The sequence below is a fragment of the Scyliorhinus canicula genome, chromosome 5 (assembly GCF_902713615.1).
Source record: "Scyliorhinus canicula chromosome 5, sScyCan1.1, whole genome shotgun sequence".
Taxonomy (NCBI): domain Eukaryota; kingdom Metazoa; phylum Chordata; class Chondrichthyes; order Carcharhiniformes; family Scyliorhinidae; genus Scyliorhinus; species Scyliorhinus canicula.
Genome location: NC_052150.1, coordinates 218,770,394 through 218,792,135, shown reverse-complemented (window position 1 = coordinate 218,792,135; position 21,742 = coordinate 218,770,394). Strand labels below are relative to the sequence as shown.

Genomic DNA, 21,742 nt, shown 5'->3' with positions numbered 1-21,742 from the left:
GCATATGAAGAATCAAATTATGATGATCTTTGCAAGTTTACCATAATTTAATTTTCAACCTGTCACCAGTAAACATGCAGAAAAAAGGTCTTAACTAGTGACTACGTACAGCAGCATTATTAATGCTGTTTATGTTTGGGGAATATACATGTTCTGCCTTGTGAAAACATTCACGTATAGTAAAATCACAATTTATAGATTCCTTGACACTGCGCACTTAATCCCCTAGAATGAATTTTCATGCGGCTGTGCTGACTAATCACATTGAATATTCAATTAAATATTTTAATGAGCAAAATGTTAACCGATGAATTCATCTTGTCTTGCTGGGTCGATTATGGATCTGGAAATGCAGACTAACACTTGCCCATTCTCAATTCAGTTGTTTGGATGTTGATGCGCAGGAGACTGCCGTTTTAACTGCAGTGCCGAAATCGCCACTCTGATGTATTTTTAGAGTTTAGGTCAGTGAGCATCTAGTGCACCACTCAAAAGATTTTTTTTTTAAACTTCTACAATGTGTTGCAGCTTTCTGCACAACCATGCACCTATTCAGGCCCTAACTGAGACATTCATTGATGTTGAACTTGGCAAGACCCTGAAGATTTCAGTGCAGAAGTATTCCATTGACGCAGGCCAACTTTATGCATTAACCTATGTGGATTTTTAATTTAAATGTCAAGTTTTTGCTGTGAGCCGCTTTTGCGTGTATGGAGTAGGTGATAGATTTTAAGTGACAGTAAGCTGAGAAAATGATGTTGTCAGCGCGCTTAATCAAGAAAGCAGGAAGTCTGCTTGGGTGTCGTTCGCGTTCATTAACACATTACCTGTGGTGCTGCTGACGCTGATCAAAGATATATTTGAGCTGCATATGTTTACACTTTCTTTCCCCCCCCCCCCCCCCCCCCCCCCCCCCCACCCTCCCAGAACATGTGAACTGATCTGTAATTTTTCTTCTCATTTCAGTGGGCCGCATTGTCTTTGAATTATTTTCAGATGTCTGCCCCAAGACCTGTAAGAATTTCCTCTTTCTCTGCACAGGTATGTAAAATGAAGGTGCATTCTTTAAGGTGGATAACAGTTAGTCCTTTAGTGCTGCCAGGCCAAAAAGAGAAATGGGTTGATTACACACTGAACGCAAAACAATGAAATAGTGGAAAATGGGGGTACAAAATAATAATTTGAGAAGAAAAAAGATGGGTTTACAAACCCAGCTAAAACCTTTCATCGGATCCTGTCATCAGTTTTGACGAAATGTTGCCCTTTTCCTTTATACATGCTGACAGAACCTCTGCGCTTTTTCTATAATAGTTGCAGTTTTCTTCCGGGGCAGAGCGAGGAGCAATAATATTCTTTGTCCTAGTTGACTTGAGTCAGTTTGGAAGCTCTGGCCTGCTGGCTTCTCTGTGGCTACCATCATTGATGGTTCCTGTTATTTGGTGGGATTGCGAAGCTTCCTGGGACACCGACGTGTCTGTCAGTTGATTACTTCCTCCGCCACTCAGCCAGTGCAAAGTGCTCCATCTAGTGGTCTGGATGAGTAGTTATGAAGTCCAGTCATCAAAGGTAGTTCAGGTAACCTGTCGGTTCAGTCGCCGCCGTTCAGCCGATCAAGTCTTTTGCCATTCCGTTACAAGAGCCATTTGGTTGCCATTTCAAGCTTGTAAAGTTTAACACGGGTATAGTAGGCTACACATTTTATAAATGTTATTTTACTTGTAGGGTGTTATGCCCTTCATCACACAAGGAACGTTGTAAGCTCTCAGCAGGTCAATCCATTGACCAACCCTTTTCAGCTGCTGATCAGCTGACGTCTACAACTGTTTCATTTTTGTTTTAAGATTTGTGTATCTTAATTTGTAGGTAAACATTTTTCATTTCACAATGTAGAGGTGTCGGGTTGTTTACTATACTGTCTGAAACCAAAAGAGAAAATGCAGGATAATCTCCGCAGGTCTGTGTGCTTCCTGGGATTCGCAGGTTAATGGGCAGCAGGGTAGCATGGTGGTTAGCATAAATGCTTCACAGCTCCAGGGTCCCAGGTTCGATTCCCGGCTGGGTCACTGTCTGTGTGGAGTCTGCACGTCCTCCCCCTGTGTGCGTGGGTTTCCTCCGGGTGCTCCGGTTTCCTCCCACAGTCCAAAGATGTGCGGGTTAGGTGGATTGGCCATGCTAAATTGCCCGTAGTGTCCTAATAAAAGTAAGGTTAAGGGGGGGGTTGTTGGGTTACGGGTATAGGGTGGATACGTGGGTTTGAGTGGGGTGATCATGGCTCGGCACAACATTGAGGGCCGAAGGGCCTGTTCTGTGCTGTACTGTTCTATGTTCTATGTCTGCCAGCATCTGTAGGGAGAAAATAGCTAATGTTTCGAGTCCAGATGACCCTTTGTCAAAGCTATGACATACAATTGGCAAAGGCAAAAATTGGAACTTTACACACCCTGTTGTGTGCGCACCTAGAAGGGCTCCATTTATATGATTAACCCTTTACATTGGCCCATACGACACACTTGAACACACAAGGTAGTTTTCAAAGAAATGCTGAGGATCAAATCCTGAATAGTGGGAGAGAGGTTAGGAGATCTGACTGATGACTGAGTCGCAAAGATGGACCAAAAGCTCTTTATAAAAAAAAGGAATTCCGACTGCACCAAAGAAAAGTATTGAACAAGGTTTTACTTTTTTAAAACTTTACTGTAGCAAACCAACTAAAATCCTCCTAATTCAAGCATGAATCAACAAGCAAAGAATATTTCAGAAGAGAGAAATTTCACTTCAATCAATACAACAAACAGCTTAAGTGTTGACAAGACACTCACATTACTTCTCACAAATGAAATCACAGTATGTAGAACTTGCCCTCTCCTATGCTGGGTCTGTCAGTTCCCATTCAATTGTTTCAGCCCGTGAGTCACATTCACCAGCAGCAATGGTCCATCCTAAATCCCGGGTACGGTTACCGCCGATTAGATGCACACCTGTCAATCCTCTCGCACTCTGGTTATGACAGTCCTGATGGTATGGAAGCACCAGAGATTCCCTTCTCTGATTCCTTTAAAATGGTTTGGTGGGCACTGGCAACATTGGCAGTGGGTCTTGTCCAATCCACAATTCCTTCCCCTTCCTGCCCAGAAGACCATAACACATAGGAGCAGAATTAGGCCACTTGGCCCATTGAGTCTGCTCCACCATTCAATCATGGCTGATATTTTTCTCATCCCCATAACCCCTGATCCCCTTATTAATCAAGAACCTGTCTATCTCTGTCTTAAAGACACTCAGTGGGGCAGCACGGTGGCGCAGTGGGTAAGCCCGCCTGCCTCACAGTGCTGAGGTCCCAGATTCAATCCCGGTTCCGGGTCACTGTCCGTGTGGAGTTTGCACATTCTCCCCATGTTTGCGTGGGTTTCGGCCCACAGCCCAAAAATGTGCAGGCTAGGTGTATTGGCCATGCTAAATTGACCCTTAATTGGAAAAAATGAATTGGGTTCTCTAAATTTATTTTTAAAAAGACACTCAGTGATTTGGCCTCCAAAGCCTTCTGCGGCAAAGTGTTCCACAGATTCACCACCCTCTGGCTGAAGAAATTCCTCCTCCTCTCTGTTTTAAAGGATCGTCCCTTTAGTCTGAGATGGTGTCCTCTGGTTCTAGTTTTTCCTACAAGTGGAAACATCCTCGCCACGTCCACTCTACCCAGTGCTTGCAGTATCCTGTAAGTTTCAATAAGATCCCCCCTCACCCTTCTAAACTCCAACGAGTACAGACCCAGAGTCCTCAACTGTTCCTCATACGACAAGCTGTTCATTCCAGGGATTATTCTTGTGAACTCCTCGGGACCCTTTCCAAGTCCAGCACACCCTTCCGTAGATACTGCTCACAATACTCCAAATGGGGTCTGACAGAGCTTTATACAACCTCAGAAGTACATCCCTGATCTTCAGCTTATCAGCTGTGTAGCACTCACTCACTCACGCATTCACTCACTCACAATCACTCGCACTCACTCACGCATGCACTCACTCATTCACGCACTCATTCACGCACTCACGCACACATGCACTCACTCATTCACGCACTCACGCACGCACTCACTCGCTCATGCATTCACTCACTCACGCATTCACTCACTCACTCACGCATTCACTCACTCATGCAGTTACTCACTTGCGCATTCACTCACTTGCGCATTCACTCACTTGCACATTCACTCACTCGCGCACTCACTCACTCGCGCATTCAGTCACTCGCGCATTCACTCGTGCATTCACTCATTCCCTCGCTCATTCACTCACTCGCGCATTCACTCACTCGCGCATTCACTCACTCGCGCATTCACTCACTTGCGCATTCACTCATGCGCACACTCGCTATCTCACACACTCACTCGCTATCTCACTCACTCACACACGGTCACTAACTCACGCACTTTCACTCACTCATCACAGTCACTATCTCTATCACTCACTCACTCACCATCTGCTCTAATCACAGACTGCTCCACCACAAGGAATTGTTCAGAAACTGCCAAACTGAAGAGTGCTCCATTCGGACAGAACCTTGTTTGTTTTCCTCTCTCAAATTCTCTGTCTGTTCAGAACTGCCAAACCAAATGCACAGGCTGACCCAACCCTACTATAATTAGCTTTCTGTCTACCGATTGTTCTCGGCTGCTCATTCTTCTGGCAACCTCCGGTCACATGGACCTTTCTTGGAACCTGATGAAATCATAATAAAGAAACCAATTAATATTTCCCAGTTCACCCTGGTCTTAAAGGGAACTTTGCACAAAAAGCATGGGTCATCACAGAGAGGCTGGGTAGAGGAGCAGTAAAGTGTAGGGCAGGGCTACCGGTGGTGGGGGGGGGGGTGCCATGAACAGGAGGCCAGAGTTGACGAAGGTAGAGGCTGAGGAAGTTATAGGTTAGGGGGTAGTTGGAGATGGTGTCAGGATTTTGAAGAGGTCAGGTTGTCCATGTAAGGCAGCAGGAAGGGGATGTTGGGGGACAATCAGAACGAGTTCAGTTCCTCCTGTTGTTGGTTTTTATTACAATACAATGGACAAGTGGTTCAATTGGAGAGCGACCATTTTCTTTTCCTCGCTCATCTCTTCCTGGTTTAACTCAGTGGGCTAGACAGCTGGTTTGTGATGCAGAACAAGGTCAGCAGTAAGTACCACCTTACTTGAACAGGTGCTGGAATGTGGACACTAGGGGCTTTTCACAGTAACTTCATACTTGTGACAATAAAAGATTATTATTATTATTATATTTGATTCACTAGTACGTTATTTCCACCACGGTAAACTGTGCTGCAAAATATGTATCTTTAAAATCCTGAGTGCTATCTAATGGTAGCACACTGTGTTCCATTAGGGCAAGGGAGTGTGTCCCAGGGATTTGCGATGGGCCTTGGGTATATGCATGCACTTCAACTGCAGTATTTGAAATGGATGCTGAGAGTTATTATTTGGAGGGGTTTTCGCACCCAAAAATGTTTGAAACCTACTTGGCATACACTTGTATAAATCCTGTTTGGTGTGTACTAACATTGTTTTATCTCTTGCAGGTGAAAAAGGATTAGGAAAAAAAACTCGTAAGCAGCTTTGTTATAAGGGCTCCACTTTCCATCGTATTGTAAAAGAATTTATGGTCCAAGGTGGTGACTTCAGTGAAGGTGGGAATATCATGATTTGCAATATATATAAGTTCAGCTAAAGTGATATCAAGGCTGCAATCGCAAATGTATACTGGGCATGTTATTAAAGCTTTCCTGATATAACCTTTTTGTAAATTGTAGCTGTGTGTAAAGGAACTAAAAATGTGTCTGAAAGAGGAAGGCAACCTTGGTTTTACAGCTGTTGCTTGTTCCCAAATTGTCATTGAGTACATATTGCTGTACCAATGCAGTTGGACACTCTGCTCCCAATGAGATTGCGCTGTGTGTTCTGGGGACAAGCAGTTGGCACAATCATGCATGTTTATGGGTCATGCATGTGCTCACAGTGTACACATGCACTCATTTCCCAGCAATAAAGATAGCGATCAGCATTGGAGCTTACTGTGTATTTTTTCATTTTCCCCTCCTTAGTCCTCACACACCACTAGCTACCAACCCGGCTGAGTAAAAACAGGGGATTTTTAAAATTCATCTCGTGGGATATGGGCATCGCTGGCTGGGCCAGCATTTATTGCCCTTGAACTGGGTGGCTTCAGAGGGCATTTACGAGTCAACCACATTACTGTGGATCTGGGGTCACATGTAGGCCAGATCGGGTAAGGACGGCAGATTTCTTTCCCTGAAAGGTGAGCCAGATGGATTTCTACGACAATCGACAATGATTCCATGGTCACCATTAGACTTTTATTTTTATTAGAAATTTAAAGTAACCAATTTATTTTTTTCCAATTAAGGAGCAATTTACCGTGGCCGATCCACCTATCCTGCACACCTTTGGGATTGTGGGGGTGAGATCCACGCAGACACAGGTAGAATGTACAAATTCCACACGGACAGTGATCCGGGGCTGGGATCGAACTCCTTAGTACTATTCTGAATTGAACTGGGCAGAAAACCATTCCTCAATTAAAATCACCGTGTAAGGAACAATTTTCTGCCTACCCATGGATTAGGAAACCACATGGGACGAGTGACACCAAGGTAGCTGAGGATGCCAATTATAACAGGTTTAAATTGTTGCAGTCCTACTTTGTCATTTAAGTTTTTTTTTCCTCTTTCTCTCACCCTTACATTTAGAGTCGGTCTCGTAGAATCCTACACCGCACGTTCTCCCTATCATGCCTGCACTGGCTTTTTGAAAGAGATAACTAATTAGTCCCTCACAACTGTACTTTCCCCATAGCCCTGCAAAAATGCTTGTTTTCAAGTATTTATCCAGTTTCCTTTAGAGGCTACTGTTGATTCTGCTTCCACCATCCTTTCAGGCCGATCAGATCCTCATAACCTCAGGCCCCTTCCACCCCACTTCCTCTTCTATCAATTATTTTAAATCTTGCATGTTTTTATACTCTTGTGCGTCTATTTTTTTTTAAAAAACAAGGATCCCATGTTTTCTTTATACCAGTTTTATCAACTTGTCCTACGAACCTCAAAGATTTGTGAATGTGAACGCCTCCAGGTGTCTCCATTCCTACGCTTTTTTTGTATTGTTGCCCAATGTGTTACTTCATAATGTATAATTTCATTTTTTTGAGCAGCAAATAATTAAATCTTGTCATTATCAATGGCGACATTATTCAAGAATGTATATATCTTCATTAACCTGGAATGTTGACAACCGTGAAGGCTATTTAAATGATGACAAGTTTGCTCATTTTTATCATTTGTACAATAGGCTGGTTTAGCTCAGGGCTAAATAGCTGGCTTTTAAAGCAGACCAAGGCAGGCCAGCCTCCCCGAACAGGCACCAGAATGTGGATACTAGGGGCTTTTCACAGTAACTTCATTTGAAGCCTACTCGTGACAATAAGCGATTTTCATTTCATTTTATTTGAATTTGTAGTCTGTGCTCCGGAAAAGAAAGGGAAGATGCTGCATTTTTCATCGGTGATGTGATTAGGTCTTTTTTTCAGGGAGGGGGCTGGTATCTGACAATGCTTCAGGAAAGAACATCAACGGCCTTGTTGAAAATGAAATGAAAATGAAAATCGCTTATTGTCACGAGTAGGCTTCAATGAAGTTACTGTGAAAAGCCCCTAGTCGCCACATTCCAGCGCCTGTTCGGGAAGGCTGTTACGGGAATCGAACCGTGCTGCTGGCCTGCCTTGGTCTGCTTCCAAAGCCAGCGATTTAGCCCAGTGTGCTAAACAGCCCCTAATGTTCATAATGTTCATGCTGTTGTTCTCTTAACTTTCCTACTTCTGCGAGCATGAGGAGGCAAGATTTGAGAAGCACGTTCGGTGGTGTACTCGCATGTAACTGAGTCGAATGGAGAATGTTGGAGCCTGAAGACCTTTTACAGTCTTGCCCATCTGTCTGGCAGTAAACATATGAAAAGGCACTGGCAGAACCTGACCCTGACTGCTGAGTTCCTGAGTCATGTACTTTTTGTTCATTTTAATATTCAGTGTGGAGCCTCGTGTTACTTATACATCTGTGGTTCTTAGGTAATGGACGAGGAGGAGAATCTATTTATGGCGGATACTTTGAAGGTAGAGACATCTTTTTAATTTCATTACAAAGCCCAAATTAATCTGTTGATTTACTAAATAGAAGACTCCCTCTAACAATACGTGAATAGCATTGCTTTTAATTCCCTCACCTGTTGCATGTAGCTAGTGCTTGAAATGTTGCATGCACAAAATAGATGCATGAATTTGGGCTAATTGTTTCTTAGAGTGTTCACTGTTAACTACAAAAAAAAGTGAATTATAAAAGGTAAATTATTATGCAGTAAGCTCGCAACTTGCAGCATGGAGGTTAGGCAATTTATTCATGAGAAAACCTATCATCCTGCCTAAAACTTTCAACATATTCTTTTATTTATAGAGAATGTGATCTTTTGCAAAATGAAAAGGTAAGAAAAAAAAGCTAAGTAACACAATTAAAACACACTCCCTTGCACCCTCCCCAGCAAGTACCATTATTGGCAGTGAGTTGATGGAATATATGGTCCAATTTTCTTTATTGCTTGCAGACTTTAAAGGAAAACAAAAACACCCACACAAAGACACACAGACAAATTGAAACCGCTCAGCTGGAGCATTTAGTGCACTAGTTTCAGTACTGGTAATATACAAGAATTTGAAATCTGTGTTCCTCCTCAGCACAATATTTTAGTGTAATGCTGCGGTGAGGCCTAAAGCAAGGCTGTTACTCTGTTGTTGGTGCAATTAGCAAATAGACTTCAGCAACTCTGTGGAGTCTCTCAAAGCTGACCAGCTACTCCTTTCTTGGACAGATGAGAATTTTGTGCTCAAACACGACAGGGAGTTCCTGTTGTCAATGGCAAACAGAGGAAGAGACACCAATGGTTCCCAGTTCTTCATGTGAGTATAACTCTTAGTTATCTTACCAGCATCATATAGTGAAGTGCCATTCATCAGAAAGATGGTTATCCACATACATCAATGCCTGCAGATGTTGAGCAGTTTGCATTTCTGTCACATCTAACATTATTGGGACGGGTAAAACTTTCCAGTTTTGCACTCCATGCATTCCATCAGTCGTGTTACGTGTGTTTTTTTTTAAACCAGTTTATGTCCTGCATCCTGGAACATAAGATGCCAAACTACATTAGTTTTTTGTTCCTCCACAAAGCCCAGATCTGTAGGAATAGTCCAAATGCACGTCCCTCACTACCCCACTCTCCTGACTTGCCTTTGAGGGATAAGAGAGGAATTCTCGGCGAAAGGTTTGCTGAATTGGCTGCAGCTGTCCACGTGTTTTTGCCCCTCCAGGGAAAAGGGGAGGAGGGAAGGGTAGGTCCATGGCAATGAATTCATAAAGTTCAACACAACGTAAAGGCCGGTATTCAAACCACAGACTGCTCCAGAGTATTGTGAAACAAACCCAAATAGCACAGCAAATAGAGTTCCCATATACCTCTAAACATCTAAAATATCTACTTTCAAGCATTTTGATAGTTTAACATTCTCAGCATTCTGAAGTCTATTTTCCTCTTCCATAATATTTCACTTCTATCTGAATATTTTTTCTTTATTTTTGTGTTAATGCACGACATTCTAAAATCACTGCATCATTTGTTTTAATCTGCATAAATATTATCTGTTTTCCTGATGCGCTATCCAGTTTGTTGGTGGGGACCTCTGGCTATAATTTGATGCTAAAGGTCACTCTTCCAGCCAATCAAGACTTGGACCTGCAACAATTGTCTTGACGATCAGCTTTCCATGTGCTCAGCAGGTTTTCCGATCAGTATGCCCACTGCCTGTCAAGACTCTCACATCGGATTTAGCTGCTCTGCCATTCAATGAGAACTTGGCTGATCTGTTTGTGGTCTCCGTTCCACTTTTCTCATCTGCTCCTCATAACCCTTGACTCTTTTGTCTCTCTATCATTCTTCCAAACTTTACTGGGTATAGGCCCAATCTGTTCAACCTTTCTTCACCAGATAAGCCCTTCATCTCAGAAACGAGTCGAGCAAACATTTATATATTGCTTTTAACGCAATTATATCCTTTTTCAAATAAGGAGACCAAAAGTGGTAGTGCTCCAAGGTTTAGCTCACTTGGCTAGATGGTTGTTTCGTGATGCTGAGTAAGGCCAGCAGTGCGGGTTCAATTCCCGTACCGGCTGACGTGTGGTGATCCTCCGGTTAAATCACCACCGTCCGCTCTCCCCCTCAATGTGGAAAGCAGCCGATGGTTATCTGGGACTATGGTGACTTTACTTTTTACCTTACTTGTCCCAGCAGATCGCAAGTATAATTTCTGATGAGGGTCTATTCGCTCACCTTGTTCATTCCTCTATACCATCCCACTGTTCCCTTCCCGATGCTGCCCCTTGAATAACACTCTTTTTTTCCACTACTGCCCTACTGAGTTTGCATTTATGTAACAATAAAGGCTTTTCACAGGAGCATAATCAGGTAAAAATTGATACCAAGACAAAAGGGGCTTTCATTGGGACATTTAGGGCTGGTTTAGCTCAGCGGGCTAGATAGCTGGATGTAATGCAGAACAAGGCCAGCAGCGCGGGTTCAATTCCCGTACCAGCCTCCCCGAACAGGTGCCGGAATGTGGCGACTAGGGGCCTTTCACAATAACTTCATACTTGTGACAATAAAAGATTGTTATTATTATTTTAGTAAGAGGTACGTTTTAAATAGAGTCTTAAGATTGGAAAGAGTGTCAGAGAGTTTTAGAGCCCAGATAGTTAAAATGATAGCTGCCAATGATGGGGAGATAAAAATGAGAGATGCAAAGGAGGTCAGAGTTGGGGAATGCTGGATTTTTGGAGGGTTGTCGCGATGATGGAGATTGGAGAGGTATGGAGGGGCAAGATCATGGAAGGAAGAAAGCAAATTACTGCGGATGCTGGAATCTGAAACCAAAAGAGAAAATGCTGGAAAATCTCAGCAGGTCTGGTAGCATCTGTAAGGAGAGAAATGAGCTAACAGTTCGAGTCCTGGTGACCCTTTGTCAAAGCTAGGATCATGGAAGAATTTGAATGTGAGGATCATAATTTTAAATTAATTATTGGTGGACCAAGAGCCATTGCAGGCCAGTGAGCAAAGTTTTGGGTTAGGATACCCATGCGAGGTGGAACATGCAATACATGCTATAATACTGAGCTGGTCAGTTTAAGTAAGTTCCATGTTTCGTGTTTGCAGAGTTAAGTGGCCATATCTAGGGAACATGATGGAAACTGCAGTTAAATCTCTGGAGTTCCTGAAAGAGTACCCTACTTTTTGAACCACCCCTTGTTTTTACATGCAGTCTTATGCATTTATCAAAAACTACCTTTGCTAATTGAAGTAATAAATTAGAGTAACATAGGAAAAGATCTATTTCTGTCGTACCGTTCACAATCTCAGGATCTTGGGAAACATCTGGGCAATTTAGTACTCTTTTTTAAGAACATCGTAGTCTCTGTTAAATTATGAGGAATACGGCAGCCATTTTATGCACTATAAAGCAAAAGACAACAACATAACGAGGAGAGAATCTATCCTTTTTATTTTTATAAATTTAGAATACCCAATTCTTTTTCCAATTAAGGTGCAATTTAGTGTGGCCAATCCACCTATCCAGCAGATTTTTGGGTTGTGGGGACGAGACCCATGCAGGAAATAATCTATTCTAGTGCTTTGGTTGAGAGATAAATATTGGCCAGTACCAACTTCCCAACCCTCCTTCAAAATAGTGCCATGGGAAATGATCATACACAGTGCAGCACTGCCGCAGTACTGTGCGGAAGCGTTTGCCTAGATTTTTGTGCTTGTGTGTCTTGAGTGGAACTTGGCTCTGTCATCTGACCCCAAGACAAGAGTGCTACTAATGAGACAGAGCTGAAATTTGTTAAACATAGCTACATCAATCGGTGTATTTTTCCTTCATTCCCTAATAGCGTGAATAACATAAAAGATGTGCAACTTCACAAAACCCCTGATTTCCATCCGAACAATGACTTTAGTGGTGAGCAGAAGCCGGAGCCTCGAGCCTCAGAAGAGATTTTCTCTCCATGAAAGCAAAGCCAGATCATCTGAATCTAGGACACACATTGATTTAATTACTACAACGCAAGTGATTTCCAGTCCGAGGGTATTAAATATTGGGCAATGCAATTTAGCTCGACCTGTGTCGCAAATATCTATTTGAAGCAACAAGCAGCCAAATGTTTATGGCATTCCGGAAACTGCTGCCAGGTTGCAGGAAGCCAATGGGAAATTGAGGGTCATTCTGCAGTTTCTTTCCATGGAAGCTCAGTCAGGGTGTAACTGAGAGCATAAGCACAAATGCCACACAGCATACTCCTCGCTGAAGCGTTGTGATCAGATTTAACTGCAACATATACTATTAGCAAACTGGTCTTGATGCTATTATGAATATTATTTCGGGAATATCCTCTGTCCTTACTTTATAATACTTTTGGTATGGTAAGCTCCTATGCCACATGGACAATTCAAAATGTAGATACAGTGGAGCTTTATTTGAATAGGGCACATTGTCTGAACGCAATGACACATCCCATGCATTCCCTCAATCTCTATGTTAATCTACTTTTTTAGGAGCGGGCAGAGGGAAGAGACTTGATCTTATCTAATTTCAATTTAACTTAGGCCAAAATGAACCGTCCCGGTGGTGTGGTTCCTAGACAGGATATACAGCATTGAAATAATAATGATCTTTATTATTGTCACAAATAGACTTACATTAACACTGCAGTGAAGTTACTGTGAAAATCTCCTAGTTGCCACACTCCGACGCCTGTTCGGGTACACTGAGGGAGAATTTTGAATGTCCAATTCACTTAACAGCACGTCTTTCAGGATTTGTGTGGGAGGAAACGCACGCAGACACGGGGAGAAAGTACAGGCGCCGCACAGACAGTGACCCAAGCCGGGAATCAAACCTGGGACCCTGGCAAGGCCATCCGGCCCAACACATTCTTGCCTGAGTTTGTGTCTCCCATCTTTTCTCATCTAAATCTACCATCATGCCATCTATTCTCTTCTCCCTCATGTGCTTGTCCAGATTCCCCTGAAACCCATGTACTCTATTTGCTTCAAGTTGGACATTCTCACTACTTGTTAAAGAAGTTTCTTCTGAATTCCCAGTTGGATTTCTTGTATATTAATGGCCTCTAGTTATGCTCTTCGGCACAAGAGAACACATTCCCTCTGCATCCATATCAGATTTTAAAGGTTTGATGCAGGTTTTAGTACAATTTCCCTACTTTTCAATTTTCTATCCCTCGTGAAATATAACCTAGTGCTTGATTTGTTTCTTTTATGGCCTTGCTAACCTGTGGCACAACTTTTAGTGATTGATGAATTTGTACTCTGCAATCTCCTTGTTCCCCTACCCCACCTAGACTTGCATCCTCCAAGTAATATAATATATATATTTGCTTATTGTCACAATGAAGGCTTCAATGAAGTAACTGTGAAAAGCCCCTAGTCGCCACATTCCGGCGCCCATTCAGGGAGGCCAGTACATGAATTGAACCCGCGCTGCTGGATCTGGATTACAAAACAGCTGTTTAGCCCACTGTGCTAAACCAGCCCCTGAATAAGTGACCTACCTTCCAAAATGTACGACCTCATTTAATATGTACTGAGCTTCATTTACCAGCAGTAGTGCCAGTACTGATCCTTCTGGAACACCATTTCCTGAGCTTTACTCCTCTGCATTCTGCCTTGAAGCCAGCCAGCAATCCATTCTGCCACTTGTCCCTTGACTCCACACACTGTCTTATTCATTAGTCTGTTGTGAAACCCCTTATCAAGGGTGTTTTGAAAATCCAGATGAATTACGTCTACTCCATTACTATTGTCTACTCCCTCTCTTACCATCTCAAAAAATGCAAGTCTGTTCAAACAAGATTTTGGATTTAAAATCCACCTTGACTATTCGTTCTTATATTTCTCATTTATAGGTGTTGCTCTATTCTCCCCTTCAGTAAGGAAACCATTATTTTTCCCATCACTGATAAGCTGACAGATATGTTCTTACCCGGACATGTTCTAGCGTCATTCTAAATCCCGCTCCTTACGAATAGTAATGCCTCTGCTGTCTCTTTACTAGATTTTATTAAAATACATGGATACAATCCATCTTGTCCAGTGCTTTAACCTCTGAGTTTCTTTAGTTTAGTCACTGTGCCTCCTTTTTATTTCAAATGTACTTATCTTATAACTCATCTGATTGATAAAGGCAGCACGGTAGCATAGTGGTTAGCACTGTGGTTTCACAGCTCCAGGGTCACAGGTTCGATTCCAGGTTAGGTGGATTGGCCATGATAAATTGCCCTTAGTGTCCAAAAAGGTGAGGAGAGGTTATTGGGTTATGGGGATAGGGTGGAAGTAAGGGCTTAGGTAGGTCGGTGCAAACTTGATGGGCTAAATGGTCTCTTTCTGCACTGTATGTTCTATATTACCATGAAAAATGCACCAGGGAACAGTTTTCTCCCATGCTTTTGTTGAATTGAAATAGGCCTGGACATGGTCTTTCTGTGTTTAGAGGGCAGGCCCTGCATATGAGTCTATGAAACTTCTAGTAAGTAACTGAGCCACATTGCAAGCCCCACTGATGACCATAAATTGGTTGTTAGAGTATTTCTTAGCACACTTGAGATGGTTTAGTAAGTGCTGTCCAATTGTGGTATCACATTTAATGTCGGACACTGTTCTGAGATTTGCAAGCATGGGCTTGTTGAGTGCCATCAGTACTCGTGAACAGACGAGGGACGTGCTGTTTAATGCGATCCAACAGTTGTTGTGGCATGTAGCCTAGATACCTGGCATCATACCAGAACTGAAATTCATATACCACCGCGCTCATTTGTGTGGTCGATAGAACACCGCATCCAGGGAGCGGGGAATACCACTCGCCTTGCTCCTGCATATTAGCTAGCTTCACCTGGTGCTCAAATTTTTGAGACACCTTACCCTTCCAGGGTAATTTGAGATTGGCTGCAAGACTGGTACTGTAAAAAATAAACCAAGATCAACATAGTTTAAACATAACTTAACAGGCAATTGTACATCAAACTATAGAAATGGCACTTTTGTGCTTACTAATGCAATTGAGATATGTCTTGCAATTCCTTTCAGTGTGCAGCACACTTGTGGCAAATGTGTAGCGCTGCAAGAATAATTCCAAGTTACTCCTTGCTCTCCAGCAAGCTCACTTTTCCGCTAGCCACGCTAGGTCGAAATTTCTGGTGTCCTTTGTCAGCCAGTCTTGCAGATCCGACTTCCACCAACAAGGCCCACCTCGGAGACTACTTGTTTTTTTAAATCTCCAAAGGTCCCATAGGTTTTGTTCCCATGATTTTGAAAACCAACTCTCGCAAGCAGCCTGCTTGTGTGTTAAACCCAAACAGTCGTTCTCTGCTCTTCACAGCAGTAGCAGCCTTTCCCGCACAGCGATAGTTGCCTCGTTTCTCTCTATGGGTCTCAAAAAACTGCTTTCCATTTATTGAGTCACTACAGAAAGGTGTATGCATGTTCACGTGATTTTGGTAGGTTTCTGTTTGAGTTTCAGCTCCAGAGAATCCAGACTACATAGGCATGAGTCCGAGCTGGGGTGCTTCTGAAAGTCTCAGTTTTACCTTAATTAGTGGAGACATTTAAAAACACCTTGTAAAGTTCAGCCTTCATGACTAGGTGCAGTAGAATTTATCACCAATGATTCAGGATTTATAATTGCCTCTTTCCACAAAGCCTGTTTTACATTTCTTTGCCATTTAACAACTCCATTTACATTGTTACCCTGGGTATTGTGTCTTTCAGAAGTGTGACAAAGCAATTAGATTTCTTGAATTGCTAAGCTAAAGATGTCCCTGGTTCAACTGAAGTCATGATAGCATTACTAAATTACTGTCTCAATCATAGGAACTTAAGGAGAAGGTCATTCAGTCCCTCGAGCCTGTCCTGCCATTCAACTAGATCATTGCCATTGCTCCGCACTATCCCCATGTCCCTTGATGACATTTGTATCTAGAAATCTATTGAACTCAGTGAGGAATATACTCAGTGACTGAGCCTCCACAGTATTCTGGGGTCGAGAATTCGAAAGATGCAGTATCCTTTGAATGAAGGAATGAGAAATGGCTCCTCGCCTCAATCCTAAAACCTCTTTATTACTGGTTTGAGACGACAAATTAATCTGATGAACCTCCACTTCACTTCTTCCATGGCCAGTATATTCTTCCTTTGCTATATTCTTTTGTGGATAAAGGGACCAAAACTGCACGCACTACTCCAGGTGCAGCCTAACCAAGATTTTATACAATTGAAGCGAGACATCTTTACTCCTTTACTCAAATCCTCGCGTGGGAACAGTCAACATATTATTTACCTTTGTAATTGGTTGCTGCACCCTCATATTAGCTTTCGGTAATTTATGAAGAAGGAGACACAGATTCCTTTGGGCATCACTTACAGTCTCACTCCATTTAAGAAATATTCTGCACCTCCTACCAAAGTGGAGCCTGACATATTCCATCTGCGTTGTTCTTGCCCACTCATTACGCCTATCCAAATGCCCTTGAAGCCTCTTTGCATCCTCCTTGCAAAGCGTATTCCTACCCAGTTTTGTGTCATAGCCTGCTGACCTGTTGTTTTTCCTACTGTTTTCTGTCATCAAGCCGTTGAAACATTAAAGCCCCACCCCAGTATTACAAGGATGCACATTTCTGGCTGCACAATGTCTCTGTAAATTTACATGTTTTTATTTTCATGTTTTAAAATCTATCAAAGCAAAGCCAAGTAAGATCTCTGGTAACAGCACATCCTTCCCCATTGAGCTCAACGCACTCTATGCTCGGTTCGAGCAGGAAACCATCAAACCGCTGTCAACTGTCCCAACATCCTCAGACAAACTCTTACCCGCCGTCACAGCTTCCGAAGTGAGACCGGCCTTCTTGAAAGTGAACCCTCGGAAACTGATAGGTCCTGACGGGGTCCCTGGTTGTGCACTCAGACCCTTTGCGGACCAGCTGGCAGATGTGTTCATGGACATTTTCAACCTCTCCCTACTCTGTTCCGAGGTACCCAACTGCTTCAAGAAGACCGCCAAAGAAGAACCAGGCAACGTGCCTCAACGACTACCGTCCGGTGGCCTTGACGTCGATCGTAATGAAGTGCTTCAAGAGGTCGGTCATGATGTGTTCTGAGGTCCCCACCTGCTTCAAGAAGACCACCGCCCCGGTGCCAAAGAAGAACCAGGCAACGTGCCTCAACGACTACCGTCCGGGGCCTTGACGTCGATCGTAATGAAGTGCTTCAAGAGGCCGGTCATCATGTGTTCCAAGGTCCCCACTTGCTTCTAGAAGACCACCGTCATACCAAGAAGAACCAGGCAACATGCCTCAATGACTACCATCCGGTGGTCCTGACATCAATCGTAATGAAGTGCTTCAAGAGGTTGGTCATGAAGCGCATCAACTCCATGTTCCCAGAACGCTTAGGTCGTCGGCAGATGTCATCTTCCTGGCCCTACACTCATCCCTGGAGCACTCAATAACAAGGACTCCTACATCAGACTCCTGTTTATTGACTACAGCTCCGCCTTCCACACCATAATCCCAGCCAAGCTCATAGCAAAGTTCCAAAACCTAGCACTTGGCTTCTCACTCTGCAACTGGATCCTCAACTTTCTGACCCACAAACCACAATCAGTAAGAATAAACAACAACACCTCCTCCACAATAGTCCTCAATACCGGGGCCCCGCAAGGCTACATACATAGCCCCCTACTAAACTCCCTGTACACACGACTGCGTAGCAAAATTTGGCTCCAACTCCATTTACAGGATTGCTGACGAAACGACCATAGTGGGCCGGATCTCGAATAACGATGAGTCAGAATACAGGAGGGAGATAGAGAACCTAGTGGAGTGGTGTAACGACAACAATCTCTCCCTCAATGCCAGCAAAACTAAAGAGCTGGTCATGTTAGTGGGAGGAGAGGGACCGAGGCAATATATAACGGCGGGCGCCGGCAAAACAAAAAACAAAAGGGGGCTGGTTTAGCTCACTGGGCTAAAGCGCTGGCTTTTAAAGCAGGCCAGCAGCACGGTTCGATTCCCGTACCAGCCCCCCCGGACAGGCGCAGGAATGTGGCGACTAGGGGCTTTTCACAGTAACTTCATTGAAGCCTACTCGTGACGATAAGCAATTTTTATTTTTTCATTTCATTTCATTGACTTCAGGAAGCAAAGTACTGTACACACCCCTGTCAGCATCAACAGGGCCGAGGTGGCGATGGTTAGAGCTTCAAATTCCTAGGGGTGCACATCACCAAAAATCTGTCCTGGTCCACCCACGTCAACGCTACCACAAAGAAAGCACAACAGACCCTATACGTCCTCGGGAAACTAAGGAGATTCGGCATGTCAACTTTTATAGATGCACCATAGAAAGCACCCTATCTCACAGCCTGGTATGGCAACGGCTTGGCCCAAGACCTCAAGAAACGTCAGAGAGTTGTGAACACAGCCCAGTCCATCACAAGAACCTGCCTCCCATCCATTGACTCTATCTACACCTTTCGCTGCCAGGGGAAATGGGCAGTATAATCAAAGACCCCTCCCACCCAACTTACTCATTCTTCCAACTTTTCCCATCAGGCAGGAGATACAAAAGTCTGAGAACACACGCAAACAGATTCAAAAACAGTTTCTTCCCCGCTGTTACCAAACTCCTAAACGACCCTCTTATGGACTGACCTGATTAATACTACACTCCTGTATGATTCACCTGATGTCGGTGTCTATGTATTTACATTGTGGACCTTGAGTTGCCTGATATGTATTTTCTTTTTATTTTATTTTCATGTACTAAATGATCTGTTTGAGCTGCTCGCAGAAATATACTTTTTACTGTACCTCAGTACACGTGACAATAAACCATTCCAGTGAGGCACAACAAACAACTCTATACTCCCACAATGTCTAGATATACTGCAATTTGCATACTGCCAAAACCAGTCCACAGCAGACGCCATCTCCCTGGCCCTACACTCATCCCTGGAGCATCTCGACAACAAGAACTCCTACACCAGGCTCCTATTTATTGACTACAGCTCCACCTTCAACACCATAATCCCAGCCAAGCTCATATCAAAACTCTCAAACCTAAGATTTGACTCCTCCGTCGACCACTGGATCCTCGACTTTCTGACCCAGACCACAATCAATAAGAATAAACAACAACTACTCCTCCACAATAGTCCTCAATACTGGGGCCCCGCAAGGCTGCATACTTAGCCCCCTACTATACCTCCTGTACACACACGACTGTATGGCAAAGAGAACCTAGTGGAATGGTCTAACAACAACAATCTCTCCCTCAATGTCAGCAAAACTAAAGAGCTGGTCATTGACTTCAGCAAGCAAAGTATCGTACACACCACTGCCTGCATCAGCAGGGCTGAGGTGGAGATGGTTGACAGCTTAAAATTCCTAGGTGTGTGCAAAAATCTGTCCTGGTCCACCCATGTCGATCCTACGACCAAGAAAGCACAACAGCACCTATACGTCCTCAGGAAACTAAAGAAATCCAGCATGTCCACACTAACTTTTACCAACTTTTACAGATGCACCATAGAAAGCATCCTATCTGGCTGCATCACAGCCTGGTATGGCAACTGCTCAACCCAAGACCGTAAGAAACTACAGAGTCGTGAACACAGCCCAGTCCATCACACAAACCTGCCTCCCATCCATTGAATTTGTCCACACCACCCGCTGCCTTGGGAAAGCGGGCAGCATAATCAAAGACTCCTCCCATCTGGGTTATTCACTCTTCCAACTTCTTCCGTCGGGCAGGAGATACAAACGTCTGAGAACACCCACTAACAGAATCAAGAACAGCTTCTTCCCCACTGTTACCAGACTCCTAAATGACCCTCTTATGGACTGACCTGATCTCTTCACACACCTTCTCTACTGAGTTGTACTACACACCTGTCTGCTTCCCCTGATGCCTGTGTCTATGTATTTACATTGTGTATTTATATTTGCCCTATGTATTTTGTTCATATATGGAATGATCTTGACTGAACTGTATGCAGAACGGTACATGTGACAATAAACAAATCCAAAGAAAAGGGCACATTGATTTTTTTTTCAATGTTAAATGTACAGCACAAAAAATAAGCCTCCTCTCATCCTACCATCCTTTTTTTCCTTTCTCCTTTGTGGCATTCCCTTAAAGGCATCTGTTATTTACCTCATTCCCTTAAAGGCATCTGTTATTTACCTCCATTACAATTTGTAGTAGGGAGTTCCACATTCTTGCCACTCTTTTTGACGATAGAAGTATCTTTATTCCCTGTTGGAATGTTGATGACTATTATATTTGGGTGCTGTGGTTTTGGTCTCCCCTACAGGTAGTACCATCTTATTCACCTCAAATAATTTGATAATTTTAAGGATTTTTATCAGTTCATCCTTCACCCCTCAGTCTTCCTTTTCTAGAGAAAAAAGCTCCAGCCTATTCAGTCTTTCGCACTGGGGATATCCTCTCAGTCCTGGTATCATCTTTGTGAATCTTATAAAGAGGCCTTTTGATTTGGCCTCCCCTTACCTTGGGTTTAATTTTCTTGGTAGACTTCTCACTCCATTTGGAGTGTTCGTGCTACTTGATGGCTTATTGAGAAATACACCAGCTGCTGTGGTATTACGTCTTACAAACCAACAAGATCCCGGGTTTGAGCTGTGGACTGTGGCCTGCTAACCAATCTTATCTAAGAAGAAGATCATATTCTGGGCCACACTGTGTGTTGGCATATACGTGCTTCCCTTGAAAAAAATAACCTGTTGTCATTGAGTTCATACTTAGAAAGGTGACCACTGAGAATTGGTATATTCCCTCTCTGGCCAATGTGGGAAAATGGTGCAGCAAATGTCTCAACCTCAGGTGATCACAACCAGACGAGGATATCACATGGACGAAGTGCTAGCTTTAGATTCTTGTGTTCTATAAAATATTATCTCCGGCCCTGTCCAGAACCAGTTCAGCCCCCTGACAAAGACAATTCAGAAAGTCAGAACTCGCCACAACAGCTGGTAGTTTATTCCAACTCTCTTCCGGGAAAGAAAGAACTATTGCACATCCGGTCGGTGCCTACTCCTACTTGGTTAAAACACATCTCCCCGCCCCAGTCTTCTCTGGAGTAAACTGCAATAAACATGGTATGCTATCGAGTCCTGTGATTATTTTACAGACTCTATCGGGTTACCTGTTAAGCCGGTGCTGCTGAATAGACCAGGTTCCTGAACCTATCTGAGTAATTTAGATTCTTTAATCTGGGAATCAATTGGAGCTCTTGTCTGGACCCTTCTGAGCTCACTGTAGTCTCCCAACCTATTAGGAGGACTTGTGCTGGGCGCAATATTCCAGATGACATTATCCCAGTGATCTGTGTAATGACCGAATGCGTCCTTTACCTAATTCTGAATGGCCCTATTAATCCCAATCCCTGTTAATTTATACCACTGTCTCCCTACATTGACCACGAGTTCAGTGATTTGTGCAGAATTAACCCCGGATATTTTCCCCCCTCCCTTTCAGTATTGTTCTCTGGAAATT

General features: G+C 43.4%; 1 protein-coding gene across 10 annotated transcripts in view; it reads left to right on the top strand.

Moving 5' to 3' along the window:
* nktr (natural killer cell triggering receptor) overlaps positions 1-21,742 on the top strand; it is a 273,135-nt gene that overhangs the window by 134,071 nt on the left and 117,322 nt on the right. For 8 of the 10 annotated variants that reach the window (XM_038798536.1, XM_038798533.1, XM_038798535.1 and 5 more), the window contains exons 3-6: positions 967-1,041; positions 5,566-5,673; positions 8,124-8,168; positions 8,918-9,005. In XM_038798536.1, the coding sequence (XP_038654464.1) occupies positions 967-1,041; positions 5,566-5,673; positions 8,124-8,168; positions 8,918-9,005 (316 nt within the window). Of the gene's footprint in view, positions 1-966; positions 1,042-5,565; positions 5,674-8,123; positions 8,169-8,505; positions 8,534-8,917; positions 9,006-21,742 lie in introns of those variants that run through there. The other 2 variants (XM_038798541.1, XM_038798542.1) reach the window with 1 other exon arrangement.